A 15,701-nucleotide genomic window follows, 5' to 3' on the forward strand; every position below is an offset into this window, starting at 1 on the left:
AACACCACTTTTCATCATGTCCCACATGTTCAGATACGTAAAATGAGCTAATTCAATTATAATATGACATTATTTAAAATGGAATGGTTTCATATACATATTACATTACACCATATTAAAATTATTATTATTTTTCATCAAAATTTAGTATAAGAACAAGTGATGAAAAATAAACATGTTACAGATTAAAATCTTAACCGCTAGCCTACACGTCATTTTTGTGTACCTGTTTATATGTATTACATACTTTAATGGTAAAAAATTAAAATTCATAGAGGTTTTTTTATTTTTTTTTTATTTGGCAGAGTCAAAAGTGACCGTAGTTGCAGAAACACCCACATACATTTAAAAATCTAATGTCCTGATATGTCACTGATGTGAGCTGCAACCAAGCTGGTTTCTAGGTGACCAAAGGCACACAAGGAAGAAATTCAATCATCCATAAAAATGGCCTCCTGTTGCACTTTCAGTAAGTAGTCCAGGCCTCCATGGTCCAACAGTTCCCAGTGTTTGCTCTGCCTCTTAACTCTGTCCAGAACAGCTAATAGTGACTGCCAAATTTCTGCCAAGAAATAATACAAAATTAAACATGAAAGCGATTAAAAATACTCATGATCTTTTGGTGCCTTTAAATGAGGTTGTGTTTGCCGTGTTCACCAGAGGAGTTTATATGTGGCATTCACAAATCCGTAATTGGAAAGTTTCTGAAAGCTCAGAGTTCACGAGTTGTGACGTGTTTGTTGACGTTGTCATAAATGGCGGAGGCAATGGAAGTACATTTTTCAATACATAATAAGTTAATATATTGTAATTTTAGTCGTATATTGTTTTTCTTTGTAATTTTATAATATGTCAGGAAAATGTTGATATTCCAACTGCCGCATATTTTTCCTCTGTCATTATGCCTTTGCATTTCCTGCATTATGTTACCCACTTGCTAGCTTGCTAAATTGTTAGCCTCTGTGGCTTCTAGACGCCGACAGTAACGTTAATATTGCCGTTGCTTAGTAGCGGTGTTCTCACGACTTAACCACTTGAACGCCAAGCATATTGTGTACAGGACTTTTGAAGGCGCCATAAGTCAAAATGATGATGAGGAATCAATTATGATATTGCTGTTATTCACAATTCTGAGGTAGTAAGTCAAAATGATGGCACACAAAGTAAAAACTATTAGATATTAAAGGGACTGTATGTACGTTTTTAAACGTATTAAAAGTTTTTTTATTGCCAATGTGTGAACAGGTTGTAACCCAACCTAAAAAATGAGACCTTCTGTGACTTTCTGGGTTTCTTCTATCAGCCTATAGACTGCTTTTAGAATGCAGGGCGTTTTTTCTGGGGAAATCCAACGGATGTGACGTCATGCGCGCTCGCGAGTGGCTTTACTCGCTTCAGCTCTGCTACAGGGCTAACAGTGTGCAACCATAGCTAACATTCGGTTAGAAAGGGAGTCTGCTAACACCAATAGAGGGCCAGACCCCACCACAACTCAGACTCCAACACAAACTCCACAAATAAAAACAAAGTCATATCTAGTGAAGCCCGTCTTGCAAAACAAGAATGTGACCGACGTCGGGGGAAAACTAGGATCAACACTGTCACTGTTAATTCTTACATAGAGCCCCTTTAAGTAAAAAATCATTTTGAATTACAATGAGTATTTTTTTTTCATCTTGTATCACTTTTATCTGGCAGAAATGGGCTTCCACAGAGTTGAATACTGAGGCCGTTTTTATAAAGTGTGAAAACACAAGCCTCTGGCTATTGTCTTTATCAGTCCATCCATTTCACCTGACTCCTGTAGGTCTTGTGAAAAGCACCACCACCTGTTAAGTGGCTATCCTGATTGTGTTAAGATAGATTTTTGTACTCCAGGAGAGTTGTTTAGACAGCAGGATGAGATGACGGGGCACATTGTAAACAAACAGGTTACTCAAGCGTAAAGTCAGCCATCTGCACCCAGCGTGGCTTCATCTACTGCTGCTTCACTGTGGGAGGAGCTCTCAGCTTCCAGGCCCACTCTCCTCAGCGACTCAGAGTACTTTCTCCTTCCTATACTGACAATGTCCTCAATCTCATCCGCCAGGTCTCTCCTGCCGCTCTCGATCATGGCGGCCGCCAGCCTCGACGCTGCTCCTGGTCCTGCGTTCTTCTGTCCCCGGGCCCATTGGAACAGCATGTCCAGCACCAAGGCTCCTAGGTTGTCCCTGGTGAGGAGAGCAGAGCAACACAATTAGTTTAACGTCGGCTACAGTGACCTACCAAAGGTTTGAAAGATAAGTGATGTAAATATATATATATATATATATATCTGCTGGGTGCTGATGTTGTAATGGCACGAACAATTGACTTTCACTTCTTGGCAATATACGTTCTTTGCATATACTATATGAAATGTACTAACACAGCCTATTCATGTGAGGTATTAGGGTCTCCATGTCAAGATAAACCATGGATAAACTATAAGGTTTTGTCTATGCATCACCTGTTTCCAAAGGAAAACATTTATCTGACAATTTCCATCAAATACACAAATCATTAAAATAACATGTGAATGAGTTCCTATATAAAAACCTCTTATAGAAAACCACCTACGCAACATGCACGTATGATTTTACATAACATATTTTTCTTCCGCCTCCAGGACGCGTCACTCTGGGGTTTCTGAGCATGAAGAGCAGTGGGGGGGTGGGGGGGGACAGATGAGCATCAGTGTGTGTGTGTAATCTCCTGCAGTGTCCCAGATGGCTTAGTGATGGCTGACAGTGCAGATTAAAACAATCAAAATTCTCCACCATTCCTCTCTCCTACTGCGGTTTCCCTTCACTCTCATTACATCTCTCCAATCCCATCTTGTTCCCTGAGAGGCTTTGGCTGAGCTAACACACGTGTGCGCACGCACTGCTTACGTCATTCACTCGCTTAGAGATGCTTTAAACAGAAAATGTACATTTTTATCTAAACCTCTCTTTCAGGATCTATAAAAAAACTAAATTAAACAGGTCAGGTTGACATAATGTTGGAATTCTATTTTTTATATATATATATATATATATATATATATAACCATTATAATTGAGCTTTGCTTTCATATGAATGTGTACCACATCTCTTAAGCTCTTAAAGGAATAGTGTGTAGGATTTCTGCGGATCTATTTGCAGAAATGGAATATAATATTCATATTAGGGCTGTTAAAATGAATGTGATAACGCGTTAACACAAATTAATCTTAACGCCATTAATTTCTTTGACGCATTAACTGCTATGTTTAGGTTGAAAGCAGATTGTAAAGCTAGAGTGAAGATACTGGCATCATATGAAACTAAAAAACCTGAGTAATCCATTGGTACCAACTATGTCATACTAGCTTGTCGAGAAGGAGGCTTAATAACGCTCCAAACTTGCACAAAATTTTGGTGAGGAAAAACCATGGCCATTTTCAAAGGGGTCCCTTGACATCTGACTTCAAGATATGTGAGTGAAAATGGGTTCTATGGGTACCCACGAGTCTCCCCTTTACAGACATGACCACATTCTTTCGGCGGCTCACGTTACCGCAGTCTTGGAGAGGCAGCAGTGAGAGGAGGGGTACTCAGTTTGTTGTAATTGCAACCACACCACTAGATATTGCCACATCCTACACACAGAATTGTTCAAACACCCACTTTATTTTATTTTCTAGTCAAGATATCAAAGTTTCCTAAGAAACCAGATATTGAATTTGTACTGTTACATTTTGGTGTTAAAGTCTTGGCCTTAAAATAAACACAACTGCACTGAATTTAGATGTCAAAATCATAGAAGTAAGAGTATGAGAGCTTATATGACAGGTTATAATAGAAAATATCACAACCTGTGTTTTACCAATATTGTTGAGTTCAATTAAGGAATTTTGGCTGATCATGACGCAGTCCGTCATTCCTACCTGTACTTGAACTGGATGCGATCCAACTCCTGGTAGCTTAAGCCAAGACTGATGCCGATGACACGCCAGTCCTGTCCTATCTGAAGAGAGATGGACAGCAGGTTGGCCTCCGTCAGGTAGCCGCTCTCAGGGTCACCCAGGTTCAGAGGAGGATACTGGAGCTCTTCCATTATAAAATTATTTTCTGAGTTTAGAGCCTATGACAAAAACAGAGAAAAGATAACATGCGCAGTGTTTCCCTCAGGTTGGAAGAAATAAGCATCTAGTTTAGATGCTAAATAATAATGTGTATGGAAGGTACACTGTACATGTTTAATATTTCTATTTCTAACCACTATACACAAGGATATCATCCAATATTCTACGACAAAATGCACAGCAGGTTCATACTAACTCATATACTATCCATAAATGCTGAAAATATCTATGTTATCATATGAAATAAAGAAAAAAAAACTGTCACTTCAACTGACAGGAAGTCTTAGTGGTAAAGTGGCAAGCCACTGGCTGTCAGCTCCTTTCCTCTTTCTCGCCACTTCCTCTGGCAGGTTGTTGGGAATCTTCCCTCTATAAAAAGACACCTGTAACAGAAATACAGAACATATTTTCAAAGTATTTTCCAAACAATAAATACAGACTGATTGATGAAACAAAATAACTTTTCTAACTGGCTCTGAGCCGGGCAACTGTGGTGAACTGTGACCACAAAGGTAGAAACATCCATACAATGTAATACAATAAATACTCCTAAACTAATACTTTTCGGTCTGCTGTATTATGCTGAAAGGTATATTTAACTCTTTTTCATCGTATATGAACATAAATATGAGAAACACCTTACTATATAATACAAACCAATACAAACACAACCCATTACACAATCAATATGGCTCTGACAGTTTCACAAAAGTAGTGTATAATAGAGGATTGGTTTGGTTGTATTACAGTGTGCAGGGGTTTCTACTGTCTGGTCACTTAAAGCCCCATTCAGACTGGATTTATTTCTCTAGGGGAGGTGGAGTGATTTTAGTAATTACAGTAATAATTACAGCTACAATTACCTACTGTTTTTCTGCAGACTCGTTGGTCCTCCTGTAATTTATATCCTGTACAGAGCAACGTCCTCGTATTTTAAAGTGGATCTCTGAGGTTTTTTTCCGCGGCAGGAGCTGCTGTCCTTTTTTCTTTTTTTTTTTTTTTTTTTTTTAAATCAGCTCTGACTGCTTTGACTTTTGTGTGAAAATGGAGTAAGTCAAAAATGTGTTTAGGGCTGCAACTAACGATTATTTTCATTGTCAATGATTATTTTCATTGTCAATGATTATTTTCTTGATTAATCAATTAGTTCTTTGGTCTTTAAATTGTCAGAAAATGTAGAAAATGTCGATCAGCATTTGAGATGACGTCCTTAAATATCTTCTTTTGTCCACAACTCAAAGATATTCAGTTTACATGTCATAGAGGAGTAGAGTTTTACATTTTTTCTACTCAAAATAATTGTCGCTAAATTTAATAGTTGACAATTTATCGATTACTCATTGCAGCTCTAAACGTGTTTGCTAATCTGATGTATGAAAACCTGCTGACACATACACAACATATACAACATATACAGGTAGGCCTATTTGGGTATGGTACCACTATGATGGCAGAAAAACCACGTAAACTCATCAAATGGGCTGTTGTCATGTCAGCTACAGGTAATAGTATATTCTCTTTTGAGCCCTGTTGTTGGCCTATATTTGTTTACAATTTGACAGGCTGTTCCTGTTTGCAATGTACCCACACATGTGGAGACAACTATCACTGGATTACTGTGATACTGAAGAAAACTTAAAAATGTGATGCTTCTCGGGCGAGTGGATTTATGGACATTTATTCGCAACGGAGCAAATGGTATCCTCAGGAAGTGAGTCACTCTGAATGATATCAATATGTGTTTCATATCTGTGTGTTTATTTGAGTTAAAACTCTGAGAATATCCAGGTCTATTACAGACCATATCCTGCAATTTCCCGGTGGTTAAAATGTCCCCCTGTAATGTTTATCCTGTCTGAATGGGGCTTTAGTGTAGACTGTAATGTACGGTATGTAGAGGAGTGATTAAGTACAATCTGTTACTTATTGTTTGTTATAACATTATGTAGATGAGATCATGCAGTCCATGCACCAGTTGTACCCCCATGTAATATGGAAATGTAAGATTCACAAAGTGACTGTGACTGTACTGTATGTCAGCAAACATGAAACACAGCAGAAGTGATCATTTCCAGTCACTGAACGTCCTTGTCTGATGAATATGGTGTCTGTCTTACTTGTCCCCTCACTGGCCCCGTCTGACCCTGAGCTGGACAGATGTACACTTCCTTCAGATTCTTCAGGCTGGAGTAAAACACAAAACACAGCCTTCCCGCTACACAGTCGGGTCTCTCTGGAGAAAAAAAAAAAAAAAGGAAAATATAATCTCAGGACTTCTTACAAATAGCTGCTCCAGAGGATAATCATTCCACAACAGCACATCATAAGCCTCTGGCAGGAAAGGAAGAAAAAAAAGTTGATTTAAGATAGAGGACTTCAGACCTGTGCTGATATCTAAGCCCCTCTCAAAGCCGGCGAAGAACTGCTCTCCTTCCAGCAGGTCACACAGGTCTGAAGGCTGAGGGCCGTCGTATTGCTCTGACAAAGACTGCACTCTGCCGTCCACCTGGGCAGGAAGCACCACAATCACTGCTTAACTTTTATGCATAAAAGTTTTGATGCTATGATGAAATCAGTTTGACTCTCACACTGAGAGAAGAGGGCTACTATACAGACTGTCCTTGGTGTAATTCGATCTATTAAACTACACAGTTAGATCACAGAGAGGAGAATTACAAACCTTGTTAGCAGGTAAACACTGCAGCATAACTTGTGAAGGATCAGTCTTCCTCTGGAGGACGAAGAACTGGACTTTAAACTGTTTTAGCCTTTGATAGACCTTCCTGACCACCCCGCTAACACAGCTATGAGTAGTGTACCACAGCCAGTACCTGCGATGACGCACACAAAGCTGTGTTAATAAAATGCAAATATATAAATCAGACATACATTATGACAGTGGTTCCCGACCTAATTTCCTTGGAGCTCTCCCTACTTGTATCGAAGAAAAGCTGAACAACGAAATCCTCAGTTTGAATATAATAATATATTAATATTAATATATTATTCAGTCTATTAAATGAGTCTTTTTCAAATTAAATCAACTTTCTTTAATGAATAGAAATCAACAGTTTTGTCAACATAAATAAAGAGATGGCATCTTGACAGATTCACCAAGCGAATGCAGATACGTAATATGATCCTTTTTTTGTGACGACTTAATTAACTTACTATAATAGTGTTAGTGCCAAAATAGATTTGTTGTTGTTGTGGTTAAATAAATGTAATTTATGGTGTTAGATTGCTGCTAGACCGCCCCGTTAATACAGGTGCAGGCCTTCCTTTGTGTGCAGAAAGCGGGAGAGCAAACAGGTTTTTTTTGCCAGAGTGAAAATGTTGTTTTTGAAAGTCTAAACGCCAACAAATATGGATTGCAGCAGAATATTTTGATAGATTTTGCTAAGTAGCAAAAAAATATATCTTTTCAAATAGTTTTATATACAGACTTTTGTATAAATTATCCACTATGTGTGTTATTTTGATTTTGATATTTTGATATGACACGAGCAAATCTAATTTTGACAACTTCAGACCACACAAATCCTGGCGCGTCCCTGTGATGTTTTGGACCCCAGGTTGGGAACCACTGCATTATGAAAACATATTCTAAAAACTTACCAGGAGAAATGTGTGATGTAGAAAATGGCGTATAAATGGGTGATGTTGAGAGACACTTGTGATGTGATGTCAGTCCAGTTTTGGGCAGTGGGGTCTCCGTGTAGCAGATGCAAACAGGACGCATCGACCGTGTGGCCTACAGAAGCACCAGACATGTTAATACTTGCTATGTTATAAACATGTAACATGATAATGAAGGCATGTTGTACCTGTGACTCCAGATGGCAGAGGGACCTGAACTTTGATAGGCTGCAAAAACTGCATGCTGGGTGTCTGGGAGAGGCAGAGCAGAGGGCTAACTCTGGCCTGAGTATCACCACACAGTGCCTGAACCTCTGACACAGAAACCTGCAGCACCTACAGAGAGAGAGACAAACTAAAGCCGTGCAAACCCCAATGACAAACTGACATAGACCTCCATATAACGTAGAGTTACCTGTAAGGTTATAGTGCGGTTCTGCACGGTGGAGTCTGGAGGGAAGTGGAGCTTAACTCCAGGGTCAGCGCTGGATACCAGCAGGGCTCCGGCTGGTGTAACGGAGCAACTGTCCTTCACTGGACGGGAAACTGCCATAAACCAGGAGAAGTGGCTCACTGAGCAGCAGGCCAGCTACAGGTACACCAACACTCATATTACAATTTGTACTCCCAAGAAAAAAAAAGCTCAACTGTAATAAAATGAATTTGCGTTTTATACGTTACCCTAGCTGGACGTCCACCAGGGCGGCTGCTGTGGCTCTCGCTTCCTCTCCTCAGATCAGTGGGCAGAGTGCTCCATGACTGTCCGTCAAACCTCTGCACCACCACCTCCCGTCTCTTTGTCCGATGATATGGCACACACACCTCCACGGGCTGTAAGGATTCAAAGTTGAAGCATGTGCAAGTGCAGAAAAAAGGATACAGTGACAAGATGGAGCGAGAATGAGGATCAAAACACAAAAGATTCAGTATATTTTCACAAAAGTCTTCACATTACTAATTCATTTAAAGAAGTAGTCCAACAATTTAGTGCTGCACTTCCATCAAATTGAGGGACTTCTGAAACGCATATTTAAAAATAAATAATCAAAGTCTGTGCAGCAGAAGTGGAGACATCCTGACTTTTAGTCCCTGTTGGGTCAAGCTCCACAAACACTGAATCCTACATTTCCCATAATGCAACTTTTCCATTAGATCCTCACTGCCTGGCAAATGCCCATGTCTCTTAATCTCCGTAAGTAATACAGACTTTCTGTTATAGATTTGTCTCTAAGCCCAAACTGAGATAACAGTGATGACATCACTATGATTTAATCAGGGTTATTTTTCAGGCTTGTCAAAGCTCCTCCAAAGACAACATTATGCAACTGTTTACAAAGTAAAACCAAAAATGACGAGTAAACTGATCATGTGGAAATTCAGTGGAGGGTTTCGATAACATATGTGGTACAGAGACAAATTAAAGGGATACTGTAGTTGGAGTGTTTTGAAGTGGGGTTGTATGAGGTACTTATCCATAGTCAGTGTATCACCTACAGTAGATGACGGTCAACACGCCCCCAGTTTGGAGAAACAGACAGGAGTTACCGCATGGAAGCAAAGCAATGTACTGCTGTGGACAGAGCCGGCAGAAAAACATATTTTAGGCACTTACCTTAAGCTTACCTAAATAAAATCAATATTAGTTTAAGTGAATGCTATATGTAGAATATTTTCTGATGGGGAACTGAACTGAAAGGGAAACGTATCTATCATGTTTTTGTCAACGGAGTCTGGCTGCTTTGAAGAGAGCATAGATAAGTTTCATTTTCAGTTCAGATCCCCATCGGAAAGGGCTGTCTGACGGCAAGGTAAAGCTGTGAAAATATTCTAATTATAGAGTATATTTATTTTTTTAAGTGAGCCTTTCTTTAAGGTGCTAAAATATGTTTTGCTGCCGGCCTCGTCCACAGCAGTACATTGCTATGCTCCTCTGCTGGTACTCCTGTCTGCTTCTCTAAACTGGGGGCGTGCTGACTGTCATCTACTGTAGGTAATACACTGACTATGGATAAGTACCTTATACAACCCCACTTCAAAACACCCAAACTATCCCTTTGAGTTTAGTACCTTCTGAAATGTAATTCCATGAGGACGAAGTTCCAGTGGACGACTCAGCAAGATGTCATGCTCCTCCAGCCACACCCACTTCCTATCTGGCCGTTTCTCGAGCCACTTCAGTCTTGTGGTTGTCTCCAGGCACCCCGGGGGGAACAGCAGCTCAGCCCCCCCTGGGAGAAACACATGACACCCAGCAGACGAAACACAGAAACTAAGGAGCAAAATGAGCATGACACCTTCAATCTTAATCTAGTAAGAAATTCCGTAATTGACAATATTACTGAAGGTGGAGAAAATATGTCCATGCCGAGAGTGACACTGTACCTGTGCTCGTTAAATCCGAGGTGCAACTCTTGAATCTTTGTTTCTGCTTGATCTGGTAAGAACGATGCAACAGAGTGAATATGCAGACAGAAGATGTGAACGCTGTATCTAAGTACGATGCAGTTAAAAAGGATTTAAGCTCAAATCGATTTGAAGCCCTGTTTTCTCTGCTCACCAGGTGTAGGAGGGAGAGGAGGAGGGGTTGGGGGTCGTCCCAAAGGATTGTCACGCACATCTATTTTCAGCAGAGGCAGTTTGTAAAGACATTGAGGGATCAGGCGGAGGTCATTGCTGTAGATGACAAGCTCCCTGAGGGCGAGGAGGGAGCCTGGGCAACAAAGGAGACACCTTTTTTCAATGCTACATTCGTGAATTTAACTTACAACAAATAAAATGAGAAGTAATGCTCTTTCACTGACACATCCACTCACCCATACACCCTTACCCATGCTCTCTGGTAGCTGCGTCAGCTTGTTGTGGGACAATTCCAGCTTAACAAGCTCCTCCAGAGAACCAATTTCATCAGGTAGCTGCTGAAGGAGGTTATGTGAAACATCCAGTGTCTGTAGGGTTTTCAGCCGACCCAGACTCGGGGGAAGAGAGACCAGCTCGTTCCCCAGGAGGGTTAGGTAGGTGAGGGAGGATAGCTGGCCTATATCGGGAGGCAGAGCTGAGAGGTGGTTGTGACAGAGGAGCAAAGAGGACAGCGCAGGCAAGCTGAGGAGGCAGGACGGCAGAGAGGAGAGCTGGTTGAAGGAGAGATCCAGGTGCACCAGATGAGAAAGGGAGGAAACAGATGTGGGCAAAGTGGTGAGGAGGCCAGGCAGCGGGTCACCTTGCGAGTCATAAAAACAGTGTCCTGGAATTAGAAAGAAAAGTGCCGTTAGAAGCAGAAAGATTGGAGCAAAGGAAGGAAAAAGACAGAGAATGACACTTATATTATAATGCATTAACACAGTATTTATTGTGTCTACTTTTGTATGTAAGAAAACAATGAAACTATGTGAATTAAAGGGACTGTGTGTAAGTTTTTACACATATTAAAAGTTTTTTTATTGCCAGGTTGTAACCTAACCTAAAAAAATCAGACCTTCCGCGACTTTCTGGGTTTCCTCTATCAGCCTGTAGACTGCTTTTAATGTGAAGAATGCAGGACTTTTTTTGCTTGAGAATCCGACGGATGTCATGCGCGTTCGCGAGTGCCTTTACTTTCTTCAGCGCCGCTTACAGGGCTAACAGTGTGCAACGATAGCTAACGCCAACTAACAACCAGCCCCCACCACAACTCAGACTCCAAAACAAACTCCACAAATACAAACCAAAGTTATGTCTAGTGAAGCCCATCTTGCAAAATAGGAATGTGACCGACATCGGAGGGAAAACTAGGATCAACATCGGCCGGGCCTTCGATTCATGGAGGGACCTTCATTTGGTTTTGGGCCTCAAAATGGACCCCAAGCTGGCAAAATTCCTATTGGACAGGTAAGCTAACAAAATACTGCTAAGCATGTGAAATATGAAAAGGATAATGTACAGCGAGCGGGTCATTGTTGTGAAAGAATTCCCGACGCAAAGCGGAGGGGTCTCTCATCGCCCTGAAAGGGATTCTTTCAAAACAATGACCCGCTAGCTGTACATTATCCCGCTTATTACACGGCTACTTACTTAAGAAATCAATAATTTGACACAAAAACTGTCTACCAGAGTCCCACATCAGAACTGCGCCCATAGCAACGGTCTGTTATAAAGAATTTACAGACCACAGAACGCTGTGATTGACCAATCAGAATCGAGTATTTAACACAGCTGTGTAATAAATAGTGATATTGTGGTTTTAGCTGTCAGTCACGTTAAATCTTGTGTCGCCTCACTGTTTTGACCGATGCTCGCTCACATCTACGCAAGGCAAGCAGCAACGGGACGCTGACTGTCGTTGACTTAACGGCCACAGGTGTCACTGTTAACAATCAATTTCTGATTCTTACATAGAGCCCCCTTTAAGCTGTTTAACCATCTATGCAAACAAGCAGCTGATAACCACAATGAATGAATGAGAAAAGTACCCCGAACAGCCAGTGAACGCAGAGCTGTCAGATGATGTAGGACACCCAGTGCACCATCCAGGCCCGGCTTCTCCTCAGAGCCCAGTCTCAGGTACTGGAGGCCCCTCAGCTGACACGGGATGGACCCCCAGAGCAGAGGCAGAGCAGCTGATCCCCCCCGGTACACATCCAGGGTCAGCCTTGTGTCCGTCAACAGAGCTGGGAGCTCCACAGAGGGAGGCAAGGGTGGAGTCAAAGACAAGACAGAGGAAGAGGAAGATGAGGATGAAGGAGGATGATGGGCGGAGGAGTAAGGAGAGGAGGAGAGGCTGGATGTAGAGGGACCACAGGTGTCCATGAGGCTGGAGGGAGACACGGAGGGAGCGTCCCTCTCTGGATCTGCTGGACTCTCAGACATCATCACACCACTGGATACAGTTGGTCCAGTCTCCTGGTCCTGGTACACCAGGTCTCTGCAGAGCCTCAGAGCCAACATGGCCTCTGATGGGTCTGGTACTTCTTCTTCATCCTCTGACCTGCCTGGCTTCACTGCCTCCTCTCCATCCTCTTCATCAGCAGCTTCCTCTCTGCTTCTCTCCATTGAAGACACTACTAGCTAACAGTGTCCTACTAGTCCAGTACTGGTCCCAGGGTTTATTATTATTACCATTATGTGTCTGTAACGTTACTCATGACACTATTAACCACTCATATAGAGCTAAATGACATGAAACACGAGGAGGAATATGTGACCAGACATGTTAGCTGAGAGGTGTAACAGTTACAGTGATGTTAGCTGGTAGCTAGCAGCTGTTTACATGAATATTAGCTATAAAACGACATATCTGAAGTCCTCTGTGGCTCCTTTAGTGACCTTTATGTTCCGTTTCTAATGCTGCTCACTAGCTGATGTTGTTATTTACTAGATAATGTGTAACATTAGTGTCTGTGTTGACCTGTTTGTCCCTCGGTGTCTCTGCTGTGTCTCTGCTGTCTCTGTTGTCTCACTTCCTGATTGTCTGACAGTGTTTTCAAAGAAAGAGCCCCGAGTCACAGCTGCGTGCTCGTTTTTATGTACAGCGTCCACCGACGGGAGACGGGCGGAGTCTAACCGTCTGTATTGGTTTAGGTCAGGGGTCAGCAGCCTGCGTCTCTTCAGCTCCTCTCCAGTGGCTCCCTGTGGAGTTATAAACATGGAAATGAATAACTGTTTTTTGTTTACATTTTTATTTTTATTTATCATTGTTGTAGGTCTATAGTACGACGGTAAAACGGAGTATTAGGGCCACATTGAGGATACAAAATAAATCTGAGATTTCAAGAATAAAGTCATATTATCACAAGAATAAAGTCAGATGTTTATGAGAAAAAAAGTCATAGTATTATGAGAATGAAGACATAATATTATAAAGTAGTAATTTTACGTGTTATTTAATTTTTTTCTCGTAAAGTTCTGACTTTATTCTCGTAATATTACGACTTTTCCTCTCGTAAAATTATGACTTTATTCTCGTTATATTACTAGTTTTTTTCTTGTAAAGTTATGACTTTATTCTCCTAATTTTATGACTTTTTTTCTCGTGAAGTTATGACTTTATTCTCGTAATATTGTGACTTTATTCCGTAAATCTCAGATGTTTTTCCCTCAATGTGGCCCTTAATGGTCCGTCGTACATTTGCTCTTGGTCCCTCACTGCATTAGACTTATATACTATATACTTAGACTATAAACTGTGTTACCTTCATCACAATGATCACATGTTTTGCGGCTCCAGACAGATTATTTTTGTTGTTTTTTTGCCTAATATGGCTCTTTTGCTAGTAAAGGTTGCTTACCCCTGGTCTAAACAAAATGTAGCCCCGCCTCTCCGGTTGTCGCTGTGTCTCAAACCGAGCGCCTCGATGCTGGAGCCGCCAAAGTTTCAACTGAGGGCGGGACGGTTGTGTCAACGTGTGAGCTCGATGTCATCATCTGCTCGGCCCGCGTGGCGGCGCTGTTCAGTCTGCTCCACTACTGTATTCAGGTACTGTGGTGTCTTGTGTACATTACATACATTAATTGCACATGGCTCACGCTGTAAACAATTCTAATTATATTAAATTAAAATGTTTACAGCTTTGTAAAGAGCAGTACTGGTTATAGTGCTTGTTATTTAGATTTTATTTGTTTACACATATAAAAAAAAAAGGTACAAGTTGATATTACATAAACAACAACAAATGTGATGGAGAGGTGCAAAAGAAAACTTCAGAGGGTCTTGATCAGGGCACTCTCCAATGCATACCTTAATACATTTTAAAAAGAGAATAAATGATTAAAAAGGATGGTAAAGAGAGAAGAAAAAAAGAAAAAGATAAGATTACACACAAGCAGCCATCCATGTATGTATGTACGAATAGACAAAGTTGTGAAAATATCATCAATAAAAACTCATTATTAGTAAGCAATTTACAGAGATAATCCATAAGGAAAACGTTGGGGAGATAAAAACAAACTTTTAACGGCTTTCTTAAATTGTTCTGGAGCCAACTTTAAAAATATGAAATGGCAGAGTGTTCCATATCACTGAACCCATTCCTGACCCATAAGTAGCCTACAAACTGCACCGCATATTGGCAAAGAAATTGTGTCAAAAGTTCATCTCTGTTTTGTAAACCATTTACCATTTACCATTACCACCATTTACTTATGTAAAATATTTTTTTCAATTCAGATACTCTGTGCAAAGTAGTTCAAAGAGCTAATTTGGGTACAATAACAAAATTCTCCTCAACCTCCCGGTACAGGTCAGGACAGCTGTCATAATTTGTCAAAATGTTTTATTATTTTTAATAGATGATGTAACCTTGGTGATTTTTGTTGTTATTATTGATGCCAGCAGACTGTTTCAATCTGAACTGCATTATTGCCAGCATGGCCGGATTAACCTGTTTGGTTGTCCAAGGGGATAAAATGCCCCTTTTGACCCCCACTACCCACCCAACCTATCCCAGGAACCGGAGACTTCTGGGGCCCTGGGACAGTTGGCACCCCACACATGATAGAGTAGGAATATACTGTTTTAAGACAATGAACCCTAGTTGATGGTGGTTTCACAATAGGACTTGTTCTCTAAGGAATGATGTCCTAAACAGAATTTGAAACATTGCCCAGAAATATGAACTATTTGCAGCCAAATTCTGTGAAAAGTGTTCCAGAAAAAACATTTCATTGTTATTGTTGAATGTACTTCAAATGCAAGAGAAGATTTCATTACTATTTCTTGTGAAACTCTACTACCGTGTACTATTTTATAAGGAAGACTTTGCAAACAAACCAAATGTGTATATCCATTAGGACATGATGTTCAGGCCCTCTCTTGAAAAACATTGGAAGTGTTTGTTATTTAGTAAAAATTACCACTATCACAAATAAACAAGAACAACCATTAGTGCGCAATTTCGCAGGTTTGCTTTAATCCAGGGGTCTGCAACCTGCAGCTCCAGAGCCACATGTGGCTCTTTAGCCCCT

General features: G+C 40.8%; 1 protein-coding gene and 1 long non-coding RNA gene across 2 annotated transcripts in view; one reads left to right on the forward strand and one right to left on the reverse strand.

The window, feature by feature from the left end:
• Window positions 1-2,800, forward strand: part of LOC119486847 — a 28,612-nt gene extending 25,812 nt beyond the window's left edge. Inside the window, exons 2-3 of the long non-coding RNA XR_005206599.1 lie at window positions 2,090-2,213; window positions 2,648-2,800. This is a non-coding gene — a long non-coding RNA (uncharacterized LOC119486847). The remainder of the gene's footprint in view (window positions 1-2,089; window positions 2,214-2,647) is intronic.
• On the reverse strand, window positions 1,222-13,281 carry pidd1 (p53-induced death domain protein 1). The gene is made up of 15 exons (XM_037767296.1): window positions 12,212-13,281; window positions 10,594-11,007; window positions 10,324-10,476; window positions 10,149-10,200; window positions 9,834-10,035; window positions 8,448-8,597; window positions 8,182-8,355; window positions 7,955-8,102; window positions 7,746-7,881; window positions 6,808-6,958; window positions 6,510-6,633; window positions 6,245-6,360; window positions 4,403-4,510; window positions 3,930-4,126; window positions 1,222-2,210 (listed from the first exon to the last, which is right to left on the reverse strand). Exons 1-15 carry the CDS (start codon window positions 12,789-12,791, stop codon window positions 1,949-1,951), a joined length of 2,967 nt encoding a protein of 988 aa, XP_037623224.1. The 5' UTR covers window positions 12,792-13,281; the 3' UTR covers window positions 1,222-1,948.
• Between the last annotated feature and the right edge of the window lie 2,420 nt (window positions 13,282-15,701).

Source organism: Sebastes umbrosus, chromosome 4, assembly GCF_015220745.1.
Source record: "Sebastes umbrosus isolate fSebUmb1 chromosome 4, fSebUmb1.pri, whole genome shotgun sequence".
Classification (NCBI taxonomy): Eukaryota; Metazoa; Chordata; class Actinopteri; order Perciformes; family Sebastidae; genus Sebastes; species Sebastes umbrosus.